This window comes from Elgaria multicarinata, chromosome 2, assembly GCF_023053635.1.
Source record: "Elgaria multicarinata webbii isolate HBS135686 ecotype San Diego chromosome 2, rElgMul1.1.pri, whole genome shotgun sequence".
Taxonomy (NCBI): Eukaryota; Metazoa; Chordata; class Lepidosauria; order Squamata; family Anguidae; genus Elgaria; species Elgaria multicarinata.
The window spans coordinates 142,862,038-142,873,418 of record NC_086172.1 but is presented as its reverse complement, the minus strand read 5'-3'; the positions used below and the strand labels follow the sequence as shown (position 1 = coordinate 142,873,418).

At 44.3% G+C, this 11,381-nt stretch overlaps 1 protein-coding gene across 1 annotated transcript in view; it reads left to right on the top strand.

The window, feature by feature from the left end:
* Positions 1-4,801: 4,801 nt before the first annotated feature.
* BAZ1A (bromodomain adjacent to zinc finger domain 1A) overlaps positions 4,802-11,381 on the top strand; it is a 60,552-nt gene continuing 53,972 nt past the window's right edge. Inside the window, exons 1-2 of the mRNA XM_063117796.1 lie at positions 4,802-4,890; positions 5,615-5,743. Of these exons, the coding sequence (XP_062973866.1) occupies positions 5,631-5,743 (113 nt within the window). The 5' untranslated portion in view covers positions 4,802-4,890; positions 5,615-5,630. The remainder of the gene's footprint in view (positions 4,891-5,614; positions 5,744-11,381) is intronic.

Sequence of the window (11,381 nt, the reverse complement as noted above, 5' to 3'; positions counted from 1 at the left end):
TTTGCAAGTACAAGAGGCATTCTTTAAAAACACACCATTTCAGCAACTGTCCAATTCTACTCGGATATATAGACCTTTCATCCCAAGAACAATGTGGACAAAAAGTTGGTATGTTGAGTTTATTAAACTGGAGAACGGTTTCGCTTGCACACACACATACGGAGTCTGTTATGATGGCCAAGCATTCACAGTGAAATATGTACCAAAGAGTTTGAAAATGATTTAAACAGTTTTTGCAGAGGACTTGTCATTATATGTGCATGCTTGTGACTCTGCAGTTACTTGTAACCAAAGGAAAATACATCAGGTGATCCAATCATTTATCTCCTCCAGCACATCTAGTTTGGTCCATGCATAACCCAAACCAGTGTTCCCGACAGAAATTACAGCAGTGTTTGAGATATATTTTTATGTATTGTTTGAAATTCTTTTATTAAGGAATGACTGAGACATTGATAAATGCAACTAAAAATCTATGGTACATTTTTATTTCCCCCTCCCCCAATCCCCTAATACACAGACACACCCCAAAATACAGACATGCCTGATCAGGAATCTGGAGTTTAGCTCAACAGGTATTTCTTGTATTTATTAGAATTACCACTAGATGGCATTCAAAACGTTGAGGTCTACATTTTCAAAAGCAGCTGCTTACCTTTCGATTTAAGTGTGGTTTATGAAAAAGACTTCAAGCTTACAGTCTAATGCTGCAATTCTATACATACTTACTTGGGAGTAAGTTATATTGAACTTGATATTTCAATATAATTTCTGAGTAGGACTGCACTGTAACAACAATGAACATGTGTGTGGAACATCCATCAAGAAAGGAATATTGGATTTTTGAGTTTCCTTTCTGACCAGTGATGGCGGGGGTGTGGGGGTGGATAACTTCCCTCTTGTTTAGATACCACTTCAGTCCAAAGTTTCCTAAATAATGAAAACAATAATAACGCAGTGGGTGCTAAGCACAGAGACTGGTCCAGAGTGAAGGAAGGCATGTTGAGAAATGGCCCCTTATATCCATGTTACTCCTAATCCTGGTGTATGCAATGGTCTTTGGACCAGTGTACCTGAAAACCAGCCTGCTCCCATATGAAGGCTTATTGAAGCCCAGCCTTGACTGCCCAATGTCTTCTAAGGCGATGCGAGTGACACCTCATCACTGGAATCCCCCTTCATATATCCTTTTAATGGACCTCTTTATAGGTCAGTTTGATATTGCTGGATTTTATATTGTTAGCCAGCTCAAAAATCCTTGTGATTGGGAGGTGGGATACAGATATAAATGTATTCTACAAAATTAGAATAGAAATACTCTAAAATTAATAAGTGGCCACTTGCTGAAATAGTCTCTGTGCTGAATGAATTTTTAGTTGGAATGTACTTGTAAAATGCTGTGACTGAAGCCCAGGTAGCTGCCTGGAGCATACCTTCAAACAGTGCATCAGTGAGGAAAGCAGCTAATGTGGCTTGTGACAGGATAGTATCATGTACAATGTAGCTCAATATTCTAGTATAGATACCTGTCCATATAAATGGAAAACAGTTTAGCTGTCTAACAGGTCTTTTGTTCCTCCCAAACCTGCTTCAGTGTAGAGAAGTCAGACTAACAATCAACTTTCTATCTTTAAAATATTTATATCTCAACCTTCCACCAATATTGACCCTCAAGGTAGTTTACGGAAATAATTAAAAACAAAAAGAATTACAAAATAGGAAAAGCACCAAATCCTTTAAAAATACGCCACCAAAAGCCTAGGCAAATCAAATGTTTTGCCTAAACGATCATAATGTGGCACCTAATAAAGGAGCCTGAGGACTATGTTCCATAGTCCGAGAGCCATCACAGAAAAGATCCTGTCTCTGATAGCTACTCTTCTCATCTCTAAAGGTGGATTCACCCAGAGCAGAAGATCCTAACAAACGAACTTCCATATGGAGGCAAGTGGGTGGCCCTTGCAAAATGCTCTACTCCAAGGATGGTGAACTGGTTTGGAGTGGGGGGCCAGATGACATCACCCACCGCCAGCCCTCCATGGACCAAATGACACCTCCCGTCAGCCCTCCACGGACAAGGTGATATCACCTGGGGAAAAGCCCACATGCAATAAAGCTGCCCTGACTGAGGCACCAGCTGAAGCAGTACTGCTCTAGCAAACACTTTGGTTGGGGCAGCCTTGCCTGCCCTATTCCTTCCCCCACTGGGGAGTAGATAGAGTGGGTGAAGCTAATGGGTTTATAGCAGGGGTGGGCAACCTGTGGCCTTCTAGATGTTTTGGAACTACAACTCCCATCATTCCTGGCCATAGCATCCGGAAGTTTTTCCTTATATTTAATCAGAATCTAGGTAGCTGTAACTTATACCCATTATTTTGGGTCCTGCTTTCTGTGGTCAGGGAAAATAGTTCTTGACCATTTCCCCTGAACACTAAAATGTCTTCCCCTCACTCTTCTTTTCTCCAGACTGAATATCCCAAATTCCTTCAGCCTGCCCTCATGAGGCATGTCCTTAAGTCCCGGAATCATTTTTGTTACCCTCCTTTGAATCTGTTCTAACCTGTTGATGTCCTTCTGGAAATGTGGTTCCCAGAATCGTACACAATACTCCAGGTGTGATCTCACTAGTGCTGAGTAGAGAGGAATAAGGACTTCACGCGTCTTTGATACAATGCTTGTTCTAATGCAGCCCAGAAGTGTGTTAGCCCTTCTAGCAGCTATATCGCACCCCTGACTCATGTTCAGATTACTGTCAACCACCACACCCAAATCCTTTGCTTGGACGTGGTACTTCCAAGCCATGAATCCCCCATCTCATATATGTACCCTATATTTTTCCTCCCTAAATGTAATACCTTACATTTGCTCCTGTTAAAGAACATCTTGTTCCTCTCCGCCCAGTCTTCCAACGTGTCCAAATCAGATTGCAGTCCCATTCTGTCATCATGGAGAAGAAACTCAGGATGTACTTGTCAGTCTTCCCCTCCTGTGTCTAGTTTTGTGCCACCTTTTCCTAGTGTGTGCCTCCCCTCACACACACATACCATGATCAACACCAGACATTCAGGGTGTACTGTAGGGCAGCTGTAACCAACCTAACTGCTTGGGGATCTACTACAGCTCGTCCCAAGCCAGCAAACTAGTGGCTAATCACATCTCTGATATAATAGAGATATTAAGAAACAAACTAGAAGCCCATTTACTTTTTTTCCTGCTGCTTCAATAGGACAGATAAAGACAGGGGAGCACTGTCTTTTGTTTTTTATGCATATGTAGCACTGTTTGCTAATTAAATACTTTGATTTAAACTACAGGAGGCAACATAGTGTTATGAGCCATGCTATTGTCCTAAGTAAAGATATAGTTTTTCAATAGATCCTGAAAAACCAGTGCTGCTTTAATGCCACTAATGGCATGTCAGGTTAGCCTTTATTTAAAATTCCATTGTGGGAATTAACTAAAGACCCCTTCACCTTCTTGCATGGTGGAGACTGAAAGGAATACTCTGTAGAATTTTGGATTTTAACAGAAAAAGAAAAATCTGTTCTATGTTTTGGAACTGGGTAAATAAGCAATGCTACTGTGGGGATGAGGGGGGGGGGAAGAGTTGCCTTTCAAGACTGATGTTGCTTTGGGGCCTGCAGTGCCTACCTATGTGTCTACATAGTCAACCTCTGTACTTCTAAATAAGAAGATGCTATACTTAGGGAGGTTGTGGGCTCTCCCACACTAGAGGCCTTCAAGAGGCAGCTGGACAACCATCTGTCAGGAATGCTTTAGGGTGGATTCCTGCATTGAGCAGGGGGTTGGACTTGATGGCCTTGTAGGCCCCTTCCTACTCTGCTATTCTGTGATTCTATGAAACATTACTAGTATCACTGGAACTATCTACCACTTGGAAGAGTAAATAGCTTGAAAAAAGAGGGGTAGCCAAGTTAACCTGTTGCAGCAAAAATGACAAAGTCTTGTGACACCTTGAAGACTAACAAATTTATTCTCGCATACGCTTTCGTGGACACTGTCCACTTCATCAGATGCATATTAAACATTCCAATTCATCTGATAGACAGCCCCAGCCTAATCTCATTGATTCAAACTCCCAATGATCTCATTGGGATTTACTTCCTGGCGAATATGCTTAGGATAGCAGCTATTATTTAGGAGGGTGTGACTAGTCAGTCGTTCATATACACTTTTTGTACAATAGGACATTTTCATAGAAAGAATCATAATCTGTGAAGATATACAAGTATACCTCAGGATTTTAAATGTAGTTATTTGCCATGTCTCAACTGAAATGACAAAACATCGCCATGGAAGAAAGTGCGTAAATATAGTACCTAGTTGGTGAGTCTCTATAAAAACAAAACAAAAAAGTCCCACACTGAGGACCTAGTCTTGCTGTGAGCCTCTATCAAATCTTTTATTTTCTTCTCTGAAGGCACATATCGGATATGTTTTAGCTTCCAAGTATATTTTACTAGGAAAACCAACAAGCCAACCTGCTTCCTGGGTACCAGGCATGATGATAAGTCTGTCAAGGTCAGGCCTCTAAGACCCTCCCCATAAGCCACAGATCTCTTGGGCTGCTCATTCAAAAATGGAGGATGAGAGCCTCATCCCCATTAATTAATAATGTAGCTCTCTGTCTTCCTGTGTGTCACAAGCTGGAAAGGCAGTGATCGGCCAATAAAGATGTAGGGGAAAGAAGTCGAAAGCTCCTCCCAACAGCTCTTCCTCATTGAGAGCTGAAGTAGTAGATCAAAAACTTCCGAGGAGCTGAGGGGGGGAAAGAAAAGAACAAGAAAGGGGTCAAGAGAAGAAAGAAAAAGAGAGGGAAGCCTCATTAAATACCACCCAGGCGGAAAGGACAATCGTGTTACAAAGCAGGTAGGAGGGGATGGTGCAACCTCTACGTCTGTCTCATGGGGGTCGATCTGTCTCGAAGAGAGAGCTACCGGGGAAGCCCGAAAAAGGCACTCTCCTCTACCTCCTGACAGGAGGGGGAAAGCTCATCAAGCAGCCTCCCAGCTGGAGGGGATCCCTCATTAAACATCAAACGGGGAGGTGGCGGGGAGGGGGGGGTTAGAGGAGAGTCCCGACAGAAGCTGGACAGGAAAGGAGATAAGTGATCAAAGAGCTGCCCTCCTCCCTTTCCCCTGTTTGTTTAGCATTTTGGAGGGAGGGGAAAGAGGTGTGCGGCCCAGCGTGCGCAGGTCAGAGGGTGACCCAGTGGGCGGGCTGGGGGAAAGCCGGAGCGCGGCCTTACAGACCCGGGCGGGGTGGGGAGGGGATGGAGGAAATCCCCAGGTCGGTCGAGCACGTTGTGGGGGGAGGAGGAGGGAGCCGTCGTTTCTGCTGCTGCCGCCGCCTGCTGTTCGGCGTCATGGCCCCATTGTGAGGCGGCCTAGGGGAGGGGGGGGGGGAGAGAGAAGCGGGGGAGGAAAGAAAGATCCGCGCTCGCTCGCTCAGTCCCAGGCAAGAAAGCGGCGTGTCAGGCGCACACAAAAGGCGCCGTCTGCCGTCGCCGCCGCCACCAACACGACCCGGGCTCCTACTTCGCCTTGATTTAACGTGGTCCCTTTCTCTCTCCCCCCACCCCACCCCCGATTAGAAACGGGAGCCCGGCGATGCCGCTGTTACACCGAAAGCCCTTCGAGAGGGAGAAACCCCCCGCTGACCTGCGACCCGACGAGCACGTCTTCTACTACAAGATCACCAACGAGATCTTCAGGGATTATGAGTAAGAGGCGCCCCCTTCTCTTCGCCCCCCGCTCCCCCTCCAACTCTTCTTCCTTACGTACACCCGTCCTCGTGGGCTGTGGCGCGATGGTTTGAACGGAAAGCGCGGCGGCGGCGGCGGCAAACGGCTGACACCTGGCCGAGGAAGGGGGAGGGAATCCCCTCCGAGAGGTCGGGGAAAGCCCCTGGCCACCCCTCGTCCTCGGGCACTACGCAGGCTGCCCCGGCAACCGTGACGGCTGCTGTCCTTAGCGCCCCCTCTCTAACTGCGCCCCTCTCCCCCTCAGGACCTGGGGAGGGGGAGAGGGGAAAGTTTGTAGCAAGTGAGTGTTCAGGCCGCTGCCCTCGCCCCTGCCCTCTGCGCGTATCCCCAGCCCCCGCGGAACGCCGGCGCGGCTTTTATTTTTTACTAGGCCTTGGTGTTTTGTGCGTTTGTATTTGTTTGTGGAACCAGCCCAGCACACTCGACCGAGACAGGGCGGGGAAACCGCCGCAGAAGCAACGGCCAGCCGCGCCATCTAGGCCAGGCTTGGGTTGAGGCGAGAGGGGCTGCCTGACGGGTGCTCCCAACCGCCTCAGTGACTATTGTTTTCCCAGCAGCTGGAAGGACGGGAGAATAAACGCGCCGCCTATTTAGCCGCCCCCCCGCCCCTAAATGCCGCTCGGCTAGGTTTGAGTTAAAACCTCGACGCTGTCTCTCTCTCTCTCTCCCCCACCCCCGCCCCAATCTCCTTAAATAGTGCAGTTGAGTGGCCCGGTTTTTATCCATTATACAAGCCTCCCAAACACCTGTCTTGGGGAAGAAGGGGGGAAAAATCCGCCATCCCTTTCGTCAAATTGGGGACGTTGCCAGCTCTCCGTAACTCTTAATTTTTACTCGGCAGCTGTTTGTTGAACTCCTGTGTGATGATATTGTATTTCCTTAGTATCTTACCCGTCGGGCAACTTATTTGCAGTTGCTGTCACAATTCAGGGTTCTTTTAAAGCTATATAAAAGTTGATCTTTATTCAAGCAAAGGGATGTTGTATGTGCTGGTTAAGCTATACATAGCTGTATGTGCTGGTTTAGCTATATCGCAGTATTGTGCTTTAATTGTTATGTGCCCGAGTTATTTTTAAAATGTGTGTGTGTCCACTTCCAGACCTAAAGAAAGAGCGGGCAGCTGGTCCACAAAGTGTTGCCTCTGAACTAAGGCTGTCAACTCATTAATTAGTTAAAAGCACTTACAGATTTGCTTAGTTAAAACTCAATTAAATTTGAGTATTTTACCATAGGAAATATTTTGTTGAGTTTTAGTGAAGGTAAGTGTAAACTTCAATTAAATTAAACACCCATATTTGAAAATATTTTGAATATTTTCCTTAATTTGGACATGTCCTCAATTTATATAATGTAGCGGTCACAGGAGAACAGTGTGAGTACTTCTTGAAAATCTACAGTTTTAATTATAGTATATTCATAAACTGCACTAGTTCTGTCCTGCTCTTAAGTATTGGCATAGTCATCAAGTAAAAAAGAGAAATACTAACATTACATGTTATGTTAAATACCAAGGGGAAAAGATACACATCTCCAGGACAAAATTGTCCTCATCCAGAACTCTTTGTGATAAAGAATTAGGTATAATTGTGCATCTTTCCTCTTTGTTCACAAAGACTTAAGGTATAATTCATCCAAAGTTAAGCATTTCTGAGTTGTAGAACTTTAAATGGAAGGGTGTTGAGCCTAAGCATAACTCTCCTATTATCATCAATAGGGCTAAAAGCGCTGGACTGTTTTGAGTAATGTGAAATTAGAGCACCTCTTGCTTTTCTTGTATTTAGACATGTGTGTGTTTACTCAAACAGACTTCACCTGGTAAAACCTTGTTAGGTTAGATCACACTGAGCAGGTTTGTCCTTTACTCTTCAGGGAAAATATTGAAGTGATCATTAAAACAAACAAATAAACCCCCTATTTTTAATTAACTGTGTAATCACTATTAAAAGGAAGGAGGCCCCAGAACCTGTTCAGTATCAGCAACAATGTCATTCCAGGAACAGATGATAACTCCTTAGGCAAGTGAAAAGTGCCTTTTCCTCACTATTGAGAAACCATTCCTAGACCCTATGTACTAGAGTAGGAGCAGGTTTCGGGGAGAGAGTATATAATCTCCAAGAAAATTAGTATTTACTTCTCTCATTTAGAAATAAATGAGTGAGATTCTACATTTTCAAAATCCCTGTAAAAAATTAGCTAAATTTAGAAACACAGATTATGATATATACAGGGCCGACCTTACCATGAAGCGGTAGGAAATAAAGACAGCAGGCAGCAGAGGATGGGGAGAGCGCTGCTCCTGGTCCTGCTGGCTGCCTGCATGGCTGGCCATGCAGGCAGCCAGCAGGACCAACAAGCAGCAACAACCCACTCGCTGTCTCCACTGCCTTGCCACGCACCTCCTTGCCCTGCCGGTCAGCTGGTTTACTTTTCCTAGCATGGCCCTGCACACTGCCTGTAAGGTCTTTCTGCCTTCAGGAACCGTGCTTTGCCTGCGCAAGGTTGGGCAATTGTGAGAAGTTCCAGGATCTCTCGCAATACTTTTCCAGACGTGTAGGTGCCTGCGGCTCCTGAAGGCAAAAAACTTAAAAGGCAGTGCACAGACCTGTGCTAGGGTAAGTAAATCACTTGGCCAGGAAGATCAGGAGGCACGGCGAGGTGTGGAGTAAGCAAGCGGCTGCTTCTAGTGGGGAACAGGAGGCCACGGGGGGAAGAGGCACGGCAGGTCCCACTTCAGTTTTTGACCTGCCTTGGGCCAGGCCTGGATATATATGACTGCAAAATACAAGAACCTCTTAAGTGTTCATCTGCACAGAACACTCATTTACATTGGGTTGTGTTGGTGTTTCAATAATCCTGCTGCTATTTGAGTTTTTCAAGTATTCATTAGTGGTAAAAAACACAAATTCCTTTTAATTAACTGTCAGTAAGACAGGGTAGATATTTGCACAAGGGTCAGTAGAGATGTCAATCTTATCTTTTGGTAATAGACCACTAAAATGTGCACTGTTATAAATGCAAGGAAGTTCTACTGCTTTTTTAAAGAAATTATGAAATCACACACACACTGGGCCAGTTTGCAAATCATGATATGCCACTGTGGGTTAATTAATCCTGGGGACACTGTGACACATGCTGGATGCCATTTTGAATATTCAAACCCTAGCCAGTGGTTGCTGTAGCTTGTTGTGTTGTGTGAACAGTAAGGGTTATGTGAGAGTTAAATAACCCTTGCATAACCCTAGAACAGACCATGGGTTATGTGAGGGGTGTTTAACCCTTGCACAACCCCTGCCTCCCAGGTTTGTCTGACAAGCCACGGCAAATGCTGCCTGGGGCTTGCATATTCAAAGTAGTGGCTGACACACCACGGTGGCCCTAAGGGTTAATTAACTCAAGGTGGCTTGTTATGAAGTGCAAACTCACATTAATATCCCATTTTTCTTTCAAGTCACTTAGAGCAATATACACTTTGTTTTCCCATTATATACTTAAACAACAACAACAATTTATTGCAGTCAATAGACCATTCCAACCATTATATACTTGTAACCATCAGCAAACCTTATGGTTGACAAGCAGGAACTTAGAAGAGGTGTTCTGGGCCAGGTCCAATACTATCCATTACAGCCACTTTGCTGGCACTCCAGTTTGGAAATGAACTATTCTGTGGCATAAGGAAGTCCTGAGGCTGATACATTCTTACCCTGGTTACTCTTTCTGTTAATTGAAAACCTATCTTAGACAAAGAACTTTGTCACGTTAGCATTAAGACTGGAGATGCCTTGCAGGGCAGCTTACAATAACCAATAGCAGTTAAACCCCAAACAATCAAATATACAACCATATAAAATATCATCAGCAGATACAAAATCAACCCTAAAAAGTCTGACTGTAATAATAATAATAGTAATAATAATAATAATAATAATAATAATAATAATAATAATACTCCTGAAAACCAATAGAGGGGGGTACAGGTATCACCCTGGAAAGAGAGTTCCAAAGTGATGGGCCCATGACAGAAAAGGCCCCATCCTGGTATTCACCAGCATAATTGCATGGTGAAGGACCAGAGAAGACAGCCTCAGAAGCCGGATCTCAGGGCTTAGCAGGTTAATATGAATGCAGGTGGTCCTTCAGATAACCTGGCACTGATACGGTTAGGGCTTTAAAGGTTAAAACCAGCAACTTAAATTGGGCCAGAAAATGGGTAGCTAACCAGTGTAATTGGCACAGAAGAGGTATAAAATGATCAAAACATTTAGGGTGTATGAGCATTCTTGCTACTGCATTCTCTATACTATACTTGCACATGTTCAAAAAAAGAGGAAATGCACCACCACAGTAGAAGTAATACAAATCTATAAAATAAGTACTTCAATTCAAATAGAACAATATTTATTTATTTATTTATTTATTTTATTACTAACGTTTGTACACCATGTTATTTACTAAAAAGTCAATCTTTCCACAGTGGGAAATATTGTGACCAAGTGAGCTATGTCCCTGGTTAGCCAGGTTAACATGCTAACTGTTCATGGGCAACTCTAGGCACCTGTTCTCCCTTCCTATGGGTCTTTGTTTTTAAATCAGACTTAGACTGGATAGCCATTCAAATAGAGAGGGCTGCCCTCATATAGACACCCTAACTGTACTATACTGATGGAATTTAAGGATTTCTGTGGGGAAATTTTGAAATGAGATTGAGTAGTTAACCTTGTCACAATGCTGTCAGAGATCTAGTTCACATGTAATGAGAAGCAACTGTTGGTGAATTTCTCTGTATGTTTTTTCATGTGGTTGCAGCTGCCATTATGAATATTTGGGGCATGGCAAAGATGCGCCATAGCTTCATTACTTGCCAACCTGGCAAGGGTGGGTTGTTGGGGTGGATAACAAGTCATCCGCAACCATAAAACAGTTCATGGGTTCTTGGTGGCTTGTCAGTCATCTCAATAACCCACTCTCAACGGGTTCAGACATAACGAGAAATTATGGCACGCCCCCGCTATGGCTCGAATATTCAAAATGGCAGCGGCCACGGCTACGCAAAACTGTGTGGGGAAATTCACCCACGGCGGCTTTTCATTATGATAATATGGATTGTTAGAGACTCATAGCTATCCTTTTATTCTTCTTCGTGATCTCTGTGCATCACACATATGGGCTCTGTGCCTGCGCAGGGCCAGGTTCAGAAACTTCTATAGCTGAAAATCTTTTAGGCGGGAACCCCTCCCCCACCGTCCACTGAGCATGCTCAGGGGTTCCCGCCTAATCCCCTCAGTTCTCTTCAACCGCCTGTAGGGTCAACAGCGTTTTGGAGACTTCTATGTTTGGTATCATTATACCTAGCTGAATTATACTAATTTCATTCTTTTCTTACTTCTACAGTTTTCTAACTTTTCTATCTATCTATCTATCTATCTATCTATATATAAAGATTTTCTTGTGTTGTTATCTTAGCCTTGGTGCCTATGGCACTACAAGGCCTCTTCAAAAAGTGCTCTGGTTGTGAGCAAAAGATCTCACAAACCGACGGACATTCTCGGTGCTTATTCTGCTTGGGGGAGATGCACGTCGTCGAATCCTGTTGCTT